Below are 22,433 nucleotides of genomic sequence, written 5' to 3' on the forward strand. Positions count from 1 at the left end.
TAGTGATACTAAATCTATAAAAATAACACAAGACTTCAAATCTAAATAATATTTGATCATCTTGTATTAAATTTAATCGATCAAATCAATAAATTATTATTATTATCAATCAAAACAAATATTATATTAACTATTTTTTATTTTTATTTTTTTATTATGTTAAGTTATTAATCTACATTTTATTATCTCATTTTTACCTTGGAACGGTTTATAAATATATAAATTCCACCGAGACAGGCATACTGTATTATTATATTACTTTTGTCCACGATGTCGTCCAGGAGTTACAGTCCATCGAGAAGCACAGCCAGCTTCAGGATGCCGTTGAGCGGCGGCGGCGGAGTGTCTAGGTTGAGATCCTCCGCTTCAAAAAAGCCTCCCGAGCCGCTGCGTCGAGCTGTCGCGGATTCTTTGTCCACTGCCGTTCCGACGAATCTCGAAGCATCCCGGACATTACGGGTTTGGATACATGCCACTTCTCGCTCAATTTTTCTTTTGCTTTCAGATCTTGTTTAATGTTCTTTGCTCGAAATAACCAGTGTTTTCTTGCTCTAGTATTTGGTATTTCGTCGGGGGGAAATTGTGATTTTGAATGTGCATTGTGGGAATTTTTGTAGGGGATGGGTTTTAGTGGGTGAATTGAGCTGGGGATTGATTCCGGGGTTGTGGATTGTATGAAGGGATTTTTTTCCCATGAAAATGTATCTGATCAAGATACCATGGGTTAATCTTTCGTGTATCTCTTATAATTGCAGTTAAAAGTTTGCTTTTTGTTGTTTTGATGCCATTTTTGTGCGATTTTTTTTCCTGTCGTAAGTTGTGTGCCCGACGAGACCGAGGAATCAATAATAATAACAGCCGAGATGTGCTTTGCAGAATGTCTAGCAGACTATTTCAGCGATGACTAAGTAAATGACGTACAGACAGCATTCCAGATTTCTGTGAAATATTTTGGTTTGAAATGAACTTATTATCCAAATCACAACACCAATCAAGCATTCTATTAAATTTCATCTATTCTTTTTTTTTTTTACCTAAACTTGCTTCATTCGGTCAAAGTATAACCCAAATGTGACTTTCCCTTTTGCTGGAATTTGATCTCTGACATTGGAAAAATTCAGCTCTAAGTTCTCTTTATTTAGACCTCACTTCATTTCGTGTCATTTTGCGTTGATTTACTTATTAGACTTACCATCTGATGGATATGTTCCAAGTGGTTAAAGGGTGAGTAATTTTATATCGGATTTCTTATTTTAATGGCAGGAATACCTGGCAACACATGCGACAGTAGACTTGGCATATGTGGTGATTCTAGAGCACACTCTTGCGGAGAGGGAACGCAGGTAGACCAATATTTTTTACGCATGCTTCTGGTTTTTACTTCAATAAACGTCTCTTTTAGCCGTATTCTGCCAGTGTCTTTGCAGTTGCTATGAATTTGTAGATTGGACTGCAAACTATGCTATTCATTATGATCATTAATGTTTTATAATATTCTTTTTTCTGTTGTTGGCACTACATGTTTCATTCTTAATCTTTTATTATATCTTGGCTACATAGCATTTTGGAGATTGGCCTTGTTAATTTTTTTATATTCATAGTGTGAGACTTATTTATTGCTATGTATGATCAGTCCAGCTGTAGTTGCGAGGTGTGTGTCACTTCTCAAACGGCATCTTTTAAGGTGATCTCCTCTCACCATTTTACAATTTTCTTCCTTTGGAGACCTTGAACATGATCATGTGATGTATTTTACAATTCACAACATAAGGAGATATGCTGTATGTACAATTTGTTCACAGTTCACCTATATTGTCGATGCAAATTAAGAGGCTGGAAGCTTTGTTTTCATATTTATGGAAATCGAAAATTGTATCTTGAAGAACGTGTATTTGGTTGGCTATATGTACAACATAAGATCAGACATGCCACTTGAAAAATAATTATTACATAACATTGCCTGATAAATGGCAAATAAATTTTTTTTTTTGTATTTACGTAATCTAGTAAAAATGTGTAATAACATTTTTACTTTTTGGTGTAAGGACCAATTATAGTATCACTACCAGGCTCATTTGATCTCTTAAAAAGAAAACAGTTCAAATTCTTTTGATGCATAAAATTCGGGTTATTGCTATGCCTTTGCCCCAATAAACAAGTACAATATCAAATTAGCTTGGTGTGGATGGTTGGCAAGAAATAAAGTGCTTCTATGATAGAGCAATACCCGGGGTTACAAAAACTTTTTACTCTGTCTCATGAAACTAATTATCTGATTATCTCATCCTAAAATCCTCTTATTTATTGCAGGTATAAACCCACTGAGGAGACATTACTGCAAATTGATCGGTTTTGCATCAGCATAATTGCTGAGTGTGATATGACCCCTAACCGTAAATTGGCACCATGGTCACGTTCCTTAAGCCAACAGTCTGGAACTGTGCCATCTATAAATGTGAATCCTTTGCCTGTATCAAGTTTTGCAACTGGAGCACTTGTTAAATCCTTAAATTATGTTCGCTCTTTAGTAGCCCAACACATTCCAAAGCGATCATTCCAACCAGCAGCTTTTACTGGAGCCCCATCAGCCTCAAGACAATTACTTCCTACATTGTCATCTTTGTTAAGCAGATCATTCAGTGTTCAATTGAACCCTGCCAATGGTAAAGAATCTCTGGAGAGCAAAGATGCATCTGTGACATCTGTTTCTGAATCTCCAATTGCTGAAGAAGTTGATGAAATTGAAGATGAAGAATTTTTAGCAACTGATGTTTTCAGATGGCGCTGGTGTGGAGATCAACAGTCATCACTTCTGTTGCCCAAAAGGTGCTATTCTTCTGTTTCCAGCTGCTGCATTAAGCTAATTACGATACATGATTCTGCTTTAATGATTTATTTAATGCTTGGGTACAGTGAATTTATGTTGAATTCTCCAGAAGTGGGTTCTCGTAACTTTTTAGAAGTAGGCGCAGCAGCTCTTCTTGTCGGGGACATGGAAGCGAAAATGAAGGGGGAAGCTTGGAGAATATTTGGGAGTGCAGACATGCGATATCTTGATCAGCTATTGCAGCCATCACTGCTCACCACTGTTACCAATTCTGCTTCAGCCTTTTCACATTTGAGAGCAATAACAGCACTAAAACGCTCTAAATCAGGATCTAACCAAATCTGGCATGTTCAATTTCTTTGATTATTTTTTGAAATGCAAAATGTGGTCTACCCTTAAATTCTCATGCTATCCTTTATATTTTTTCCATACTCCATTCGATTACATTATGCATGAGATGTATGTGCTTTCTTCTTCTCTATTATAATTTGGCATTCATAACATAGCTGTGACCCAAAATTTCAGTAATGTTGTCTAGTAAATCCATAATTGAATGATGACCTGTTATTTATTGATTGTCAATTCTGAAGGGGATATGGTTTTTATGGTTGATTATACTCAGTCGTAGCAGCACGCTTGAGACCATGAGGTCTTGTGCCCATTAATCATCTTGATGTTCAGTGAATGCTTTACGTAAATTTCCTACTTGTGTTGATGGGAGATTAAGATTTGGAGAAGCCTCTGCATTTGACCCTGTGTTATTATTCTTGCCTGTGATACCCCTCAATCTAATGGATTGCTATTATGAATTGGTGGATGTATGGGTTAAAATTTGACAAAGACTACGTGGTTTGCAGAAGGTGTGATTGTAATTGCCTGTCCAATGTCAAATTGTGGGATATGTGAGAATGGCTTTATAGGACCATGAATTGAACTCCTTTAGAAACTAAGTTTGATTATTTACACTACATACAAATTCAAAAATAGTTGCTAGTAGAATGCATTGCTGCTTGTGAGGGGTTGGGGCATGAACAACGTTTGAGTTTTACGGTGTTGGGAGTAATAATTTTTTGCATGTGTTGTGCGAGCATACAAGAAAACTAGTAAAGGAAATTTTGTTCTTTCTACATAGTAGTGTTTTGATCAATTCATGTTATCTTTTAATTTTTCACCTCATAGTCACTCCAAGTTATGTTGACCTCACTTTCAGACTAAATATATTTTAAAAGTTTCTGTAAGATGTTTGATATCTAAGTGATGCTCATATTTTTCTTATTACATGCTATCTTGAGCGAGTTTATAATTTCTATTAATTTATCTTGTCTATTCAGGGAAGATTCTCATTCAAGCACCTTCCGCCCTCGCGCAAGACCACTTTTTCAATATCGGCATTACAGGTAAAGATTGAAGAATGTTTCTTCATTTGTGTTAATGACTCGCCATCATGCTATGGGTCAACTACTCGTTGATAATATTAACACTCCTTTGTGTGCTTATTTGATGTTCTTCATATGTTGGCATGCCTACTTACACTTGTTTATATCACTCTTACTGAGAGATGTGTTTAGATTTTTGGTTCTTCAATAGCCATTTATTCCTGAATCTACATTTGTGTTCATCCACGTTCCATGTCTGTATATGTTTGAACGAGCTAGTTAATTTTTTCTGAATCTCCCTCTCTTCTTGCTCTCTCTTTCTCTCACATGCACTTCATATATTTTTATTTGTTTCAGTGAACAACAACCTTTGAGATTGAATCCTGTAGAGGTGTGTGAGGTTATTGCTGCTGTTCACTCAGAGACACCATCAGCAAATTCAAATCTCTCGACAATTTCAGCTAAGTTAAGACACAATGGAAGGCCATCGATGGATGTTGCAGTGAGCGTTCTTGTGAAACTTGTAATTGACATGTATGTTCTGATGCATTTGCTTACTTCTGCATAATCTATAAGATAAATTGGAGTATTTGTACTTCGTGCATTCACATGTATATGCGATTGTGCTTCGCTGTATGAGTGAATGTGAGTTATGGGAAAACAATTGTTCATGAGATTTGATGGGGATTAATTGTGTTACCTTTATGGAAAGATAGCATGATATTTGAAAGCTCATCTATTTGATTCTGTAAGATTAGGTTATTAATTCCTTCATTATGCTAATCCTGGAGTCGGCATACACTGTACTTTAGAATGTTGTTTATTAGAGTCTTTGATTTTTCATGATCCCTTATTTGGGCCTGATAGTTTCTTGTTGTTCACAAAGTTGCATGCAAGTAAATATCAAAAGAACCGTCTTTGACAATATTGATTGAGCATAAGCTGTGTATACTATAAATAAGGTTGCTTAGCTTGATAGTTCAGATGATCATTTCTAACCTTGTTTTGCAGGTATGTTTTGGATTCTGAAATTGCTGCTCCTCTCTCTCTATCCATGTTAGAGGTACTTCTTTCATCACAGTTAGTTATATAGTTAATCTGTAGGTATAGCTACTTATTTTCTGTATGACGGTGTAGGACATGCTAAATTCTCCTAGAGTGATGTCAAAAGCTCGAGCTTTTGATTTAATTCTAAACCTTGGTGTTCATGCACATTTGTTGGAACCTCCAGCTCCTGATGGTTCCACGGCTGATTGAAGAAGAGCTTTCCAAGGAGTTATATTTCAAAAATGGAGCTCAAATTTCCTTTATGGGAAAGAAAAAATCCAAGAATATCAATAAAAGGGAAAATTCGTCAGCTATTGACAAGTTTGAATGTTGGATTTTAGGCATTCTCTTTGAGGTTCTTCTTCATCTTGTTCAGGTTATTCCTAAATGGATCAAATCTTTTGTGCAGAACTCTTCGTATTCAAATTCATATTGTTAACCCTTCTGGTTTATATGGGATAGATCTCTTCGTATTTCCATCGATATAATATATGCGGAACTGACAATCAAATAAATTTAAATGAGATGCAATTGATTTATTTTTGGCCACTGTAATAGTTGCATAGAATCTAGAGTTTCTGTTGGTTGATGTGGGATAAATCTCTTTGTATTTCCATCCACATAAGATATGCGGAACCGACAACCAAATAAATTTAAAAGAGATGTAGTTTGATTTATATTTAATAGTTGCAAATAGTCTTAAGATTACTAATTTGTGCTACTCCAACCGCATTTGAAAGCTTATGTCTAGTTGTGCAAAGGGTGTCGATTTGGTAAGATTATACACATCATTATATTTTGGGTGTGAAGAAAATTTTGGATGATGCAAACTCCCCATACTTTGCTTGCCAAGGTACAAGAAAAGCTAAGACTGCTTCTCAGTTTTTGGACTGTTTGATAGTTCTTCAAGATAGAAAACTGAAAATGTTCTTCAAAAAAAAAAAAGAAATCTGGAAATCGCTGTTTTAAGCTTTAGCAGCATGAAGTGTATACAGTTGCTATATTATTGATAAATCTTCTTATATTAGTATTCCATCTCTTCCTCCAACCTCCACATTGCCGATACTGAACCAAATTGAATTAGCTGGAGTTAGATATGTCACTATTTCTTTTACTGATTTCTCTTTTGTGTGTATAAAAAAAGGCCTCGTTGTTATGTTAATGTTGAAATTCCCCTTCATATTCTTCATCGCAATTATACATAGAGTTGATCACGGAGCAAAGTCTTAGCTGATAGTTATGCTTGCCTTTGATGAATATGGCAATTTCTTGGTTTCGATCAGTCATGGATGTGCTTTGATGTTTATGCAAAAAATTATGTTTGATAGCTTCAACATTTTCCTGGAATACATTTATTTCTCCTAGAAAATACATCCAATAGTGGAATAAATGAATTTGCCTTTTATTTTACTGCAATTTAAAATTTTTTCAACTCTGTCATTTTATGTTATTCCTCTGCGCATTTGTGATCCCCTTGACTTTGAAATGACATGCTAGGAGCATAGTAAATTCGATTTTTCTTCTGTTATGGTTTGATGCTCTGGAGTGAAGTTAAAATTTCGTTTCTCAAAATTAAAACTATGAAGTTCCCGGTTATTTTAGAAATTTGGCTCACGAATGGAATAAGATGTGTGTAGGTTTTATGTTGACTAGGATTAAATTCTGGCATTTGCAACCCAACCTATGGGAAGCTGAATGCAAAGGTATGCATTGGTCTCCATACTGGTGAAAAACTAAAAATTTGTAATTATGAGAGACAACAAGAATCTAGTTAAATATCTTTTACTCTTGAAATTTCTGATTGCTCTATTGTATTGAGATTTATGATTTATTTCTGGAGAAGAGTCTTCAGTGGATTTTGCTTGTTTTTATCTCACTTCCGTGTGTGAATTTGTTTAGACTGCTTAGGCTGAAAATGTTCTCCAAACTTAGTACCAAGCTAATCAGATACGTTTCTAAAAATGTGGCTAAATAATCGCTTCTTGAGTTTATATATTTTTTCTCTGATCGGTGATGGGACCATATGTGTATTTGTTTAGACTGCTTAGGCTGAAAATGTCCTCCAAACTTAGTACCAAGTTAATCAGATACGTTTCTAAAAGTGTGGCTAAATAATCGCTTCTTGAATTTATATATCTTTTCTCTGACCGGTGATGGGACACCCCCCCCCCCCCCCCCCCCACACACACAACAAAAAAAAAACCCTGACAAGACCCTGACAAGGTTTTTTTATATGTTTCAATATATATACGTCTTCAAAGTTCCTCACTGATGTGCAGCTGTTTCTCAGGTTGAAGAGAAAGAAGAGTCTGTCTGGGCGTCTTCCTTGAGCTGTTTACTGTATTTTGTCTGTGATAGAGGCAAAATTCGGAGGAGCAGATTAAAAGGTCTTGATATTAGAGTGAGTGCATCTACAACCTTATTTCAAGATGTCAGTTGTTGAGAAAATAATGACAATCAATTCCATGTTCAAATCTGTGGACTGATATAACTTTTTGGTAGATGAAATTTGCCTAAATTAGTTTTTATTGAAATTCAAGTACATTTTACCTGGAACTTTAAAGAGATGGATGTTAATAGAAATTACTGGAAGAGATGCAGAATTACTAACACACAATATAAGTCAGTCTCCTATCATCTCTTGGATGTGAGATGGTGCAGGAACTAAATTGAAGAGATCCATATTTTTTTGTTGTTGCTGGAACTGAAAGAGTAAAGGCATGTTCTAGAGTTTCTGTATTATTATTAACTTTTTCCTTTTTTGTAATTGAAATATTTCTAGTTCAAGGTGAAAATTGTATAATTGGATATTTAAGCGGGGTGAAACTTGATTGGTTCCTTAATTTTCATGTTTAATTTGTTCTGCACCATCTAGTAAGAGTGTGGCATATTATCATTTTAAAGTGGTTATGATCTTAAAGTTCTTCATCTTAGAGTATGTCCTATTGCCATCTTAAAGTGATTATTTTATTTGAAGACTGTGTTCTTTTGAGGCACAGCTTGTGCAATTATTTGCGGCTAATGTTATCTCAAACGGTTCGGTCATGACTTTCTTGGTGTTTTCTTCCATAGATCAACTTTCTTTATTTTTTAGCACAAAGACTTTTGCTCATCTTCCATGGCAATGCCTTGTATTCCGGCCTTTGTCTTATTCACTGTCCTTATAGGAGCTGATCATCATGATTATTCCACATAAATGCTCAATCCCCTTCTTTTTGCCAAGGAAGCGTTTGTTCTTGTACTGTAGCCTGAAAATTTGATTAGAAAATCTTTTATTGACATTTATCACCATCCAAAAGCTGTATGGTATAATTTGTATTTTCCCGTAAAGTCAAACAATTATTACTCATATCCGCTTCTTTCATAGTGGAACTCATAATTCTAATGCGTGTGCCCTTATCTGCATAATTTGAAGGAGCACCGCAAATATCTAGCAAAATGTCACAATTTTCTGTTACCATCCAATTATCCAAATACCTTTGAAATTACTCTCTGTTGGAATTGTATTGTTAAGATATATCCCCTTATACGCATAGTTTTGAGGAGTACTTCGCAAATATCTAGCGAAATAGCCAATTACTCAAACACCTTTGAAATATCCATCTGATGGAACTGTCTTGTTAAAGTACAAAGCTATTGTCAGACAATATTACAAGTTAAATATTTTTGGGAAAATGGTTTCCGACATGGTATTAAAATTTAAATCCACAGGGTTATAGTTTCAAAATCCCAGATGCATGAAACCCCAAATACTTTACGTGAATTTTTGGATATTTATGGCCTTTGTACTCTAGTACCCAACTTACATTTATGGGTGCACCTTGGTTATTAGTTTTTGTTTCCCTGTCTCTGGCCTATATGTTATGGGCAAATCTGAGTGAAATTTTTGTTAGGTCTAACCGGATAGACATGGAATATTTCGTTATCAATGAAGTCGTATATGATATAATATATTTCGTCATTTATAAAACTTTATTTTTCATCGCTACTAGCTATGAAAAATTCTCTGTTTCTTTCTAATTTGTACTTATTTTTTCCAGTTCTCTCATTGTTGGGATTTGAGCTCTCCCTCTTCCTTTTGTTTGGGTATTATATTAAGAGCAAGCTTCTATATTTTATCTTTGAATTCTTTGATCACAGGTTATTAAGGCACTCGTACAGATCAGTCGAAGAAACTCTTGGGCACAAATAGTTCATTGCAATCTTATTTGCATGATGACCAACATGTTTTATGAAGTGTCTGAGCTATCTGAGAAAGTTGTTTCGGCTGCCCCATTGTTTATTATGAAGCAAGTTGACCTGATTGGGGGAATTGATTTTATATTTGTGGAGGTATTATTATAATCAGTTCATGGAAAATAGTGCTTGTTTGCCATGTTTGAGAAGAATGTATGTTTTAATTTTATTTTTAACATTAAGAATGGCAGGACGTGCCTTTTGGCTTACCAACCTTTCCCTAAGATAACAAGCTTAGCTTGGTCATTCCTACTTGTAGGATCTTTCATCTATGCTGTATTGAATGCATTATTGTGAATAATCCACCCTTAAGTAAATAAATTGCTGGATCTGCCTCATTTGTTTTCATCCTTGAATGTTTTTACCATAATTATGCTGCCTTTTCCTTAATGTGGTGGTCCCTCCATTTACCCCATCGCAAAAATTTTAGTGGTAATTATGTTGATTGAACGTCTGATTCTTTCATATTTGTTGGTCATGAGATCATGCTAGGTGTTCTCCATTCTTTCTTTCAACTGCACATTGACCTATAGGAATGAATTTCGAAAGAGATTGAGCTTTCCCCTTGATGCTGATATGCTGTGCTAATGACAGTTCCATGTAAGGAGTTAATGGAACAAATTCTAAATGGGAGTTATCAAAATTTACATATAACGCATGCTTTCAACCTTCCCTTTTTAGTGTGTTTGTGAATATGGCCATGAACCTACACTTTCTGGTTTTCCACTCATCCAAGCTTGTCAATCTCCTTTCATTATAAATTTTTTTGGGGGGTATTTTTGGGGCGCAATGTGCATTCAGAAATATTGCTAAATCTGTATGCCTTTTTGTTTTTGAATGCAGTTTGTGCTTTCTAATTCAAGAGAGGAAAGAAGAAATCTATATCTGGTGCTCTTTGACTATGTTTTGCATAAAATAAATCAGACGTGCATTGCATCTGGAATTTCTGAGTATAGTGATGATGAGGTTCGACCTATTGCTACCTTGCTCATGCTTGCAGATGCACCTGAAGCTATGCATATTTCTGTCAAGCTGGGTGTTGAAGGTATTGTGGAGCTGTTGAGGAGATCTGTTTCTTCCGCACTGTCCACATATCCTAATAACGAACGCCTTGTGATGGTAAACTTTGACTTCCTTATTTGTCTGCACAATCATAGCTTGATGTATTATTTACCATGTGATTAAGTACTAGGTCAAGTCTATCTGAGATTCAGTTTTACAGACAAGAAGGTTTTAACAGTGAGCTTATGCTTTCTGTTTTAAATTTCCCTACCTCAATTCCATTCTCTCTCTGTTTTCTTCCCCTTGTTAAAACATTTGATACTCAATTCCATTCTCTCTCTGTTTTCTTCCCCTTGTTAAACACTTGATACTCTAAAATGTGCAGTTCTATTGGATTGCTAAAGACGTCTTAATTTTCCTCTTTTTACACACTGCTCTTCAAACCTTTTACTAGTTTTCTGAACAAACTGTTGGACCCCTTTTCCTACATGTAATTCCTTGTGGGGGTGGATTAGGAATTTTTTTCGATTTTGCTTATATGTATATATAAGAAGTGGGCTTTGATTAAAATTAATTTAAATGAGTGGGCTTTGATTAAAATTAATTTAAATGAAGTATATATATACCCTCTTGCAGCTTTTAGAGAGAGTTGTGGAGAAGTTTGACACCCTCATAGGACCATTCACTCATCTAGAACAAGAATTTAATCAAATGATTCAAATCACAAAATCATTCAAGTATGTCCAAAGCCTTGGTGGAGGTCTTGGGAGTATTGGTGCTGTGAAGGCAAAGCTCCCTTGGACAACTTTACATTCTCTTCTACATTCTGAGCGGGATGCTTATCGTCACAATGGCTATTTGTGGCTAGGGGATTTACTCATTGCTGAAAATAGCGAGGAAGGAAATGTTAATCTCTGGTCGAACATTAAGAGCTTGGAGCAGAAAATCTCCCTTGCTGCAGTTAATGACTATTCTGCTGATTTAGATGTACCTATATCAATTTGGGTTTTCTGCGGGCTTCTCAAATCTAAAAATAGCCATATCAGATGGGGATTTCTGTTTGTGCTAGAGAGGCTGCTGATACGGTGCAAATTTTTGCTTGATGAGAGTGAAATCCAGCATGTAATAGGAGGTGATTCTGCAGCACATATTCACGACAAAAGTCGTCTTGAGAAAGCAAATACAGTGATCGATATTATGAGCAGTGCCTTGTCCTTGATGGCTCAAATAAATGAAACTGATCGTATGAATATTCTGAAGGTATCATCTATAATGTTATTTGTGAAAATATATTTAACCTGGAAGGTTGATATGAAGTTGTATAAATTAATCCAATATAGCTTTAACTGTATGACCCATCCACATTTATGTTAAGGAAGGAGGTGAAGGGCACATTTCTCAAAATGTTTGTTCAAGGCTATTGGCCATGTGGATCTTGAAACTGTAATCTCAATACCTCTTTCATAGAGAAACTTAGATATTATTACCTGTCATGGAATAGTACTGCCAAGGATATGTTGGTGAAAGTGTTTTGATGCTTGGAGAAACTTGAGATTTATTTTTTCTGCTGTTGCTATTTTATTAATGATTTTAAGGGTCAGACCTTGTCTTGGGATGTCATACTTTTACTAGGACAGAGGAAACTAGGCAAACAGATATATTTTTGGCGCTTCTTAGTACTCTGCAGATAAAGAATAATATTCTGGCAGGGATATAATAATCTAGTAGCTTGTGTATTAAATGTTAAAGTGACGTCATATGAGTATTTATTGTCATGTATACTGATACTCTGTAGTTTTCTTTTCCTGTTTATGAACAGATGTGTGATATTCTGTTCTCTCAATTGTGCTTGAAAGTAGTCCATATGCCATTTGGAGATATGAAGCACATCAAAGATTCTAGTGATTCAGATTGGAAAAGGAAGGCAGAGGGAGCAGAGCGTTTCTCCCTTAATGAGAACCTTGGCCAGGATGATATTTTTGAAAATATGAACAGCAAACATGGGAAAGATGTACATTTTTCAAATTTGGAGACTGCATCCATGGCAGCACTGCTTCTTCATGGACAAGCCATTGTTCCCATGCAATTGGTTGCTCGTGTTCCTGCTGCCTTATTGTATTGGCCTTTGATCCAGCTTGCAGGTGCCGCTACCGATAATATTGCATTGGGTGTCTCTGTAGGTAGCAAAGGAAGAGGTAATCTTCCAGGTGGCACATCAGATATTAGAGCTACACTTCTCTTACTTTTAATTGGTAAATGTACAGAAGATCCTGCTTCTTTCTCTGAAGTAGGTGGAGAAGAATTCTTTAGGTGACTTTTCAGTTTACACTCTTTGACAATAAGATTCTTACATTTTAACGACCATTTAAAAGAATCTATTTGTATGCGTATTTGGCAGGGAATTGTTGGATGATACAGATGCTAGAGTGGCATATTACTCTTCAACCTTTCTTTTGAAGGCAAGTATTTGATGTCCTTTACTGACGTTGAGGCTTGAGCTGGGAAATGTGATCGCAATAATATTAAACCTAATAACAATTTATATTTGGCAGAGGATGATGACAGAGGAACCAGAAAGTTACCAACGCATGCTTCAAAGTCTTGTTTTAAGAGCTCAGCAGGTGAACTTCTAATTTTTACTTCATATTTAATTGGATGAAACATGTGGTACTGGGTTACTTGTGTCTGGAATTTGATGTAAACGGTAAAAAAATTAGCGATCGATTCGTGGACGTCGGATAACAACATTCTTGGAAAAAGCATGCTACGAAAATAGAGGAATGCAGAACATTTAAATAGGAAGTTCAGTGTGTGCTACATCCTTTGTCGTCTAGATATATGACACTGGGTTCCTTTTGATCTGAAAATTTAGTTGAGTCTTGTTCTTGCACAAGTATCATGTGTGACGTAAGTGCAATGCATCACATACGTGCCAAGTATTCACGAGCAAGAATATGTGGAACTAACAGGGATGCCTATAAAATGCAAATGATATTTGGTGTTTGATGTCCTGATAGATATTTTCCTTTTTCTTGCTATCTCGGATGTAGTTAGGGATTGGAAGTTCGTAATGTATTGACATATTTGTTGTAGTTCCTTCTATTCCGCGGATCACTCATCCGCTTTCTATGTAATAGATTTTAATTTTTGTATAAAATTTTAGTTTCCTATCAAAATAAAAAAAAAAGATATTTTCCTTTTTCTTTCTCTGGTTTACAATCTCTCATCTTGGCTCGCTAACATTTTTGTCCCAGGGAGAATAGGGTGCATTTATTAAGTGAATCTAGTGCACACAACACAATCTTTGAAAATGCACTTTCTTGTTATGATCACGAAGCACTCTGGGTTTGATATGGGTTATACTTCTCTTTGCAGAGCAACAATGAAAAGCTTTTGGAGAATCCATACCTCCAGATGCGTGGTTTGCTCCAACTGTCCAATGAATAGTGTTTTTTTAATTTGATTGGTCTTATTTGAGGGATTAGTTGTTCACCAAAATTGACGATGGTTTCTTGCTATGGAGTAACGTGTTTTGAAGTGAGATGCGAGACGCTTATCTTTTATCATGCATCTTATGGGGTTGGCTGTATATTCTTCAAGAGTTTTTTGTTGATCAGAGTGGTGGTCAGATCCAAGTGGCACGGTCGATCTTCTCTAAAATGCTGAAATATCCAGCCTGCGAAATAAGATATGTTTTGCATTAGCCTGATATTTATGAAATGGCTGCACGTTTGCAGCAAGATTTACCTCTACAGGCTGAAATGTATCGAAGATCTGAGCTTTGAGCCATCTTCAGGTACTTACCTCCACCTTCTGTTTCCAAAAGTACCATCTAAGATTCTAAATTTTCCGTTGTAATCCAAATGTTGATTGGCTAATTTTTGTAGTCTAAAGCTTTTGGATTAAAGGTTGTAATTGGTTCACTTCCGGAAGTTATAATTGTTAATTTTTTTTAAAAATATCTAAGTGGGGTAAAGAGTTGATAATGAATAATTATGGTGTTGACATATGCAAACAATTGCTGGTGAGCCGATGAACGGCGGCCTATCAAATAAGAGAAACTTTACATTTCCATTGTAATTTTCCTACTTTTGCCACCCCCTCCACAAATACACCCGCGCTACCCCCTTTACTAAATTTCCAGTATGATGCTCATATGATTCCTTTGAGAGTTTCATTCTGGATCTGTCCTGTAGTCGAATTGGTTTCCCCTTCTCTAATGGGAAAACTCGACAATTTGTGTAGTCTTTTAAAGAAAATTATCACCTCCCACCTCCCAATTTCTTGAGTCCGCCCTCGAGTCCAAGTTAACGCGACTGCTACTTTCCTGATGATAATTGCTGCTCTTTTCTGTTTTTCATGTGGATGCAGTATTTGGTATGTGCGTATGACGAATATCAAGTCTGCAGATCTCGAATTCTTTCTGATGCCATATCCTTATTCATCCAAATTGCTGAAGTCTTCGGGCAAGCTTCAGAGCTCTGTATTTGTTTTGATGCAACTGAGAGAGGGTTGGCAACAACATATTAATTCAATTCTGGTGGCTGGAGATCCATCTGTACATATAATTTGCTTAAAATTTTGGTGGCTTTTCTTGTTCTCTAATATTTATTTTTTGAAATTTCCAAATTAGTATAGAATTACCGTGTTCTTGTTTGTTTAGTTAGCATTACAATAATCCTAGACAAAATAGAAAAATATGTCTGTAATTATAGAACATGTAAATAACTTAATTTTGTGAAAGTTTTAACGCATTCCTCATTGATTGGGTTAATAGGAGGATTGATTTTTACATGTTATACTTTATAACAGGCTTCATATTATCTATGGCTATGCATTCAAGTCACAAAATTCCTATATCGATTGATTCATGCAATTAATTCAATATTTTGCATCAAGATAGTGTATATTATTTTATTTTTAATGTATAATCTTATTGCATTCGATTGGAAAACAGGGAATTCTTAGATTTAATTTGGAAGGCATGCAAGGCCATCAAAGGGAGAGATCGGCCAAGCAACAGAAGCTGCAATCTTGTAACATATATAATATATGTTGCTTGAGAAATACTTGGTAATACAAAATAAAATTATATAATTAATTTTCCAATTTTAAAATTATTTGAAATTAAAAGTTATATATAACATTTTTATATGATTTTGACTTTTTTAACAATAACAATATGTTGATAAATTTATGCTGGCTTGTTTCTTTAAATAACATATGTTAAATCAAATAAAGGTAAATTTTCCATTGATGATATCAAAATTTTTTTATATATGTTTAATAATAAAATATAATATAATTAACCCACAATATCTTTATTGATAAGATCAAATTAAATAAAAATAAAATTACTATTATTCATACCCATAACCAAAGAACAATTTCAAAACTATAATATTATCCCAGTTTATAATATAAATATAAATAATTACAAAAACTTGATTAAAATCCAAAGAAATTTTTGAAAAAATAAAAATCATACTAGCACACAATACTAAACATTAATATATAGAAAGTGCTCTGTAGAAACTATTTCCAATTAATTTGATTAAGACCTAATGAAAAGTACAATTATATCCTCGTTATAAATGAAGCAAGAATCTTGATGATTTGTTTCCCTAAAATAACTATTTTAAAAAAAATTCAACACTATTTTTTTTTTAGCCGCAGAGGAGAGAAGATCGGTAATTGTTTCTAAACTTATTTTAGATAATTCACCATTTTTAAAATTTATTTTAATTTCTTCCTACTATGTAGCGTTAATTTTTCTTCAGATTAATTAGAGTTGTAATGTATCTAAATATTCAATTATTATATATGCTTATTTATTAATTATTTTTCAAGGTGCGTGCTCAAGTGCTAACATATAAAGGTAGATGTATAGTGTTGAGTATAGCGTACCCGATCCGATCTGATATTTTTGTAAACATATTGAGTTCGGGTAGAAACCTGAACCTGAAATATCGAGATCGGGTTGTTATCGGGTATTACTAATATTTTTTTAAAGTATAATATTATGATATCTATGTTTGTGTGATCAAACATCTAGCGCTCAATCTTTTTCTTTTCTTTCTTCGTACTTCATGGTGGCTAGGTTTCAAAACATCACTCGTTCAATCCTACTCTGCGACTGAATCATCACTATCGCCCACTCCAACTCCAAAGTACGAAAAGAAAATGCGACGTGCGAACCAGCAGTTCAACACTCCGCGTCTTTGAACCTGGACTCTTGCGTTAAGCATTCATCGGTTCCTACTGGTTTAGTATTCATATATAGTAAAAACGTGTGTGAGACGGTCTCACGGGTCGTATTTTGTGAGACGGATATCTTATTTGGGTCATCCATGAAAAAATATTACTTTTTATGCTAAGAATATTACTTTTTATTGTGAATATCGGTAGGGTTGACTCGTCTTACCGATAAAGATTCGTGAGACCGTCTCAAAAGACCTACTCTTCGTATATGTTGTTTTTGTGTAGCATTTGGGTCTGCATTGTTAAGCATTCGGGTAAGCATCCCTTATGTACTTTCTTTTTATTTCTTATTTTCATGCAATTGAATAATTTTATTGTGAAATTGATTATGAAAATACAGCCCGAGTTTTCGGGTAATTTTTTCCGGGTCAATTTCGGGTGGGCACGGGAAAAAGGGCGGGCGGGCCCAAAACAGACGCTCCATTATACGCGCGGCATCGGAATATTTTTTAAAAGTTTATAGTGATTGACTATTTTGACCCCCAACGCATCTTTATTTCCTTAATTAATTACATATTGAATAGCCATCAAATCAACATGTCGCCAAACAGATATGATTACACAAGCGTTTCTTTTTCACACTGAAAACTTTGTTCCAATAATATCTTTTCTTGGAATTTAATTAGTTCAAGAATTCCGAATTTCATCATCTCCGTTCAGTAAACTACAATCTCTTTCTACGTTTCTTTCCTGTTTGGCTGTGAGCAAATTATTGCATATAGTGTGATATGTGGAAGTTTGTTTGTTTGTTTGATGGGGTTGTGTTATAGGATTCTTGGAGTAACTGGATACAGTAATCGTGTAAGATTCACATTTTATTGATTTTATTCTTGTGTTGGAGAGTTTTTGAATTTTTTTGAAATTTTTTGGACTTATATTAGGCAAGTAGTCTCGAGCAGTAAATCTTCGTAATGACGCTTTATTTTCGGTAAAGTTTGAATCCTTTAAATTTTTTTCATCTGAAAACATGAAATGTATCATATCTTTAAGATTGCAACGGTAACTTCACTGCTTGAAGTTTATAGCACCGAGGGTGAAAGAATGAAGTGATTTGTGAGTTTTGTTTTGATATCTTTTTTTTTAAACTTTTGGGTGGAAATGTGTGAAAAGAAAAAAAGTAAATTTATTTCAGGGAAGGATTTTACATAATTTATTTTTCTTCAAAATTTCCCTCTCTTGTGCGAGGAAGAACCCAAGAATGTGATTTGGGATTTGTTGGTCAACTCTTTCTTGCAATTTGCAATAATTGAATCCAAGACCGTACTGAATCTGAAATGGGTTTTTGATTTATTGTTCTTTTCCTTTTTTTATTGGTTTGCAAATTTTTCTACAGCAAATGGTCCTTTACTTTCGGTCAAGTTTATCTTTTTCCCCTAAATTTGAGTTTTTTTTCATGGAAATGGGATAAATGGAGTGGACTTTCATGTTTGGAAGAGTTAAGATTGAAGAATATAGGAATTAAGGGTAGATGGTCATTAAAGCAAAAGAATCAGCTGACACTAATGACAGCTCCTGGCCACGAATGTTTTTCTAATCATGAATCAGAAGCACGTTGATTTGTTTTTTTTAATGGGTTCTAATGATTCTTGTTGATGGTAAAGGTTGTGAATAAGTACTGTATTTGTATAGTTTATGCGAAGCTTTTAGCATAATCATTAATGCTAATTCAGCGAGGATATCGCTAATTTTTAATGCGAAGGTTCATTTACTTGTTACAGTATCGAGTTTTGCTTTCTGATTAAATTGGCTTGTGTTGCTAATTTTTAGGTATTGTCCATGCTATACCAGGATATGTGCTCCACATAGAACATATATTGTAGGATGCATTAAAAAAATGTACATTGATCCCACACAAAATTCATTCTACTGTATGTGATACATGGGGACTATTTCTTCGATTTAGCATAGAATATAACATTTCTTGATAGGTCATTTATATAATTCCTAATCTGATAACCTGGTTGTTAAACTGGTCACGTTCCAAGAAATTCTTTGTGGTTTATAACTAGTGACCTTGATGTTCTGGGAAACTTATATTGGCGTTTCACTTGGTTTGTATGGAATTTTGCCAACTTTTCAGATGCTCTTGTTCGTATTCAGATTTCTTTATTCTAATTACATATTTGTTATATTACTGTTAGTTATAGTGCTAAAACATTGTACTTAATTCAAGAGGTTTCGTTTAGAAAACATCATTATTATGCCTGCGCTAGTATGTTCACATTGAGTTTCTACTGTTGCAAGCTTACTTACTCGTCTTTTTTTCATTCTTCTTGTTGTTGTAATTTTTTTAGCAGATCACTTACAAGTTCCATAATAGATAACTAGAGGTCGAGCTCAAGTTGCAAAAATGAAAAAGCTATTCTTTTTCAGATCCAACAATGGAAATGGTAATCAAGTCTCCCCACCATCAACAGATAAGAGAATTTATTGCGAAAAACCAGCAGAAAAGTCCAGAATAAACAAACATGATTCTGAGGATGGTGTATATGGTGACGCTCCATGTTTAAGAAGAAGCCTATCGTTCTCCTCTGGATCTTTTTATGAAGCTGGGAAAAGGACAAAGAACTATGCGAACCAAAATGGCTCTCCATGCAGTACGAGCCATCACTCTCACAAACAATCAATTCAGTCGTCCTCACGGTTGGCAATTACTATTTTCTACAATAATTTTTTAGTCTATTCCTGTTTTTGTCCTTATAAACATACGTTACAACAATTCTTGTTCAGTTCTCGTGCTTCGACTCCTGAGAGGCGAACCAGGATTAACTACTCTGATGCTGCTGTGGTTGATAATTCACAGAGAGTGGAGAAATCTAATTGTATTGTTTCCAGAGCACACTCTGATTTATCTGAGATCTCTTCTCATTGCTCCAGTAATGTCTCAAGCAAGGTCTTGGACCGTTACATTGATGGAGAACAACATAATGAAAGTAATGAAGAAAATGTGAATTTCTCCTTGAATGATCAATTGGACAAACGAAGTGTCGTGGTTAAGCGACTGCCTCCTGGTTTACCACAAGATTCCAGGAAGCAGAAACCAAATTCCCAATCTTTTAGAGAAACCAAATTGTCCCAATTTCATCCTTCTTCTAGAGTCTCAGGTGATGATGGGTTTCGCCATAAGTCCCCTCGAAAACTTGCAAGAAAAGTGGTTGAGAGACTTTCCCATTCTCAACTTTTACCTGAAATGAGGTCCAAAGAAGTATTCCCTGATAATCCTATCACCATTGAAGACATTTATAACAGAAACTATACTGATGAAATAACTTCAAAAAACCGTGTAACCAATTGGAATCGTGAGACTGGTGGATCTTATCATGACGAAATGTCAGAATTCTTGGAGAGACAGTCTTGTTCTGGGGATAAAATTGAAGTTGGAGAAAATATTGATACTTTGACTGATACAGATTTGAAGCTGTTCAAACAATTTAAGGAAGCCGAGGACCGAGCTGCACTTCTCTCAGAAGAGCTTGAACAAGGAAACTTTCTCGAGGTTAGAGGGTTTAGCTTACCTATATTGATTCAAATCATTAGGAGCTTGACAGAGGAGAAGGCAAAAATGGCCCTTGAGGTTTCATCAGTCCTGCAAGATAGGATTGCTGAAAAGGCGTTATTTAGAGAAGAACTTAAAATAGTGAGGGGGGACTTGGATTCACATACTCGGCGATTGGAGAAGGAAAAGAATGAGTTGCAGTCTGCACTTGAAAAGGAATTGGATAGGAGATCAGTTGAGTGGTCCCTGAAACTTGAGAAATACCAGGCAGTAGAACATAGGCTTCGCGAGAGGGTAAGGGAATTAGCGGAACAGAATGTGGGCCTTCAAAGAGAAGTATCTTCCTTCAGCGAGAGGGAAACAGGCACTAAAACCAAAATCGCAAACTCAGAGAAACAACTTGAGGAATTAGCAATTCAGGTCAGAGAAACCAAGGAAGAGAATGACTTTCTGCAGAAAAATCTACCTGAACTGAAAGATAAAGCTAGAGTCTTAGAAGAAGATCGAGACTGCACCAGAAGAAACTATAAGGAAAAGGTTACTGAGTGCAAGGATATGCATCAAGCTATCAGTAGACTTCAGAGAACCTGCAGTGATCAGGAGAAGACAATTGATGGGTTGCAAAGTTTTTGTGAGGAACTCGGAAAGAAGATTTCTTGTGAGAATTATAATTTTGGGTTGGCTAAGGTGCAAATGGAACAAATGAGACTTACTGGAGTTGAGCATGCACTAAGGAAAGAGGTTGAATCATCAAGGGTCGAAATTGATTCACTTCGTTGTGAGAACATTAATCTACTTAATCGTCTGAAAAACTATGGGAATGAGGGAAAGTATTCAACTTTCAAGTTGGATCAAGAACTACAGAACCGTGTTGGCTCCTTGCAAGATCAAGTTATTCCGCTGCTGATAGAGAGTAATCAACTTTGTCGGAAGCTACTCGAAAACATCAAATCAAATGCCTGCCAACTCTTGAAAATGGGATCAAATTCTGACACGGCTTTCACAGACCAAGTTCTTGAATGTGAAGTGAAACTCCAAGGTCTAGAGAGGGCTGCTGAAAACTTAACGAGCAGCATGCGAACCATTTCCAGTGTCTTGCACGAAAAGTCCACAATTTTGCATGATAAGGTGCACCCTGTTGCTATGGGTTCTCATGAATCACCCAGAAGAAAAGATGCACAATCGGAGGTGAATCGATTGAGACGTTTATTTATCTTTTTCCCACACATTAATTTTGATTTTTACTCTCTCCATTACCTGAAAACAAATCTTTGGTTTACTTTCCAGGACATAATTCTTTCGGAGCTGAAAGCTGAGACCTTATTGACTAGTTTATTGCGTGAGAAGCTTTATTCGAAGGAGCTCAGCATAGAGCAGCTTCAAGCTGAGCTAGCTGCAGTGGTTAGAGTTAATGACATTCTAAAATGTGAAGTGCAAAATGCGTTGGACAATTTTTCTTGCGTAAACCACAAGAAGAAAGATCTTGAACTTCAGGTGAACTTAATACTAATGAATTGCTACATTTTTCTAGTGCTCGTATCAATCTGGCAGTATGTATGATGTTACTATCGAACACCTATTTTTTAAATAAAATCTCATCTTCTCTATTGTTCTCTGCAGATGATGAAAAAGGACGAGATTATCGATCAACTTGAAGGTGATTTGCAAGAAAACAAGAAAGAATTGGCTATAGTAAAGGGAATACTACCAAAGGTATCTGATGAAAGAGATCTCATGTGGGATAATGTGAAGCAGTATAGCGAGCAGAACATGTTACTAAATTCTGAGATTAATGCTATGAGAAAGAAGATAGAGGCCCTTGATGAAGATATACTTCTCAAAGAAGGCCAAATCACCATATTGAAAGACAGTATAGGTAAACCTTTCGACCTGCTCGCTAGTCCAGACTCTACCGATAATTTCTGCTGGAAAGATTCATGCTAAAGCGACTGCAGAAAGAATGATTATCGTGAATATTGATTATAATTAGAGTTTTATGGCTTTTGTTTTGATTGATACTGTATCTTTTTATACCTCGTTGCATAACAAACTTAGGAAGCTTGTGATTTCTTGTAGAATTCTTGGTTCTATTTTGTGTTTTAATAAACATATAATTGTGCAGTTAGTTTTTTTCCCCAACCAAGTACGATGTGTATAATTTGAGTCAAAAGGCTCTTAGGGACTGAGC

The 22,433-nt window shown here is 35.3% G+C and overlaps 2 protein-coding genes across 7 annotated transcripts; both read left to right on the top strand.

Annotated features, from left to right (window-relative positions):
- Nucleotides 1–234: 234 nt before the first annotated feature.
- Nucleotides 235–15,262, top strand: LOC142540441 (uncharacterized). Its single transcript, XM_075646591.1, is given in 19 exon segments — nt 235–459; nt 1,264–1,343; nt 1,634–1,684; nt 2,311–2,826; nt 2,914–3,171; nt 4,159–4,224; nt 4,561–4,737; nt 5,215–5,266; nt 5,341–5,454; nt 5,456–5,626; nt 7,541–7,651; nt 9,391–9,582; nt 10,330–10,605; nt 11,125–11,748; nt 12,308–12,798; nt 12,887–12,947; nt 13,041–13,109; nt 13,864–14,284; nt 14,860–15,262. Coding segments are annotated over 18 exon segments (3,570 nt in total). The 5' UTR covers nt 235–270; the 3' UTR covers nt 13,936–14,284; nt 14,860–15,262.
- Nucleotides 15,263–17,290: 2,028 nt separating this feature from the next.
- LOC142540442 (uncharacterized) lies at nt 17,291–22,370 on the top strand. 6 transcript variants are annotated; one of them, XM_075646594.1, is made up of 5 exons: nt 17,291–17,408; nt 19,047–19,392; nt 19,480–21,433; nt 21,533–21,739; nt 21,866–22,370. In XM_075646594.1, exons 2-5 carry the CDS (start codon nt 19,100–19,102, stop codon nt 22,187–22,189), a joined length of 2,778 nt encoding a protein of 925 aa, XP_075502709.1. In that variant the 5' UTR covers nt 17,291–17,408; nt 19,047–19,099; the 3' UTR covers nt 22,190–22,370. The 6 variants fall into 6 exon arrangements, with proteins under 6 accessions (XP_075502709.1, XP_075502712.1, XP_075502713.1 ...); XM_075646597.1 differs by having other exon boundaries at nt 17,296–17,408; nt 19,044–19,392; XM_075646598.1 differs by having other exon boundaries at nt 17,296–17,403.
- Nucleotides 22,371–22,433: the final 63 nt, after the last annotated feature.

The sequence above is a fragment of the Primulina tabacum genome, chromosome 3 (assembly GCF_025594145.1).
Source record: "Primulina tabacum isolate GXHZ01 chromosome 3, ASM2559414v2, whole genome shotgun sequence".
Classification (NCBI taxonomy): domain Eukaryota; kingdom Viridiplantae; phylum Streptophyta; class Magnoliopsida; order Lamiales; family Gesneriaceae; genus Primulina; species Primulina tabacum.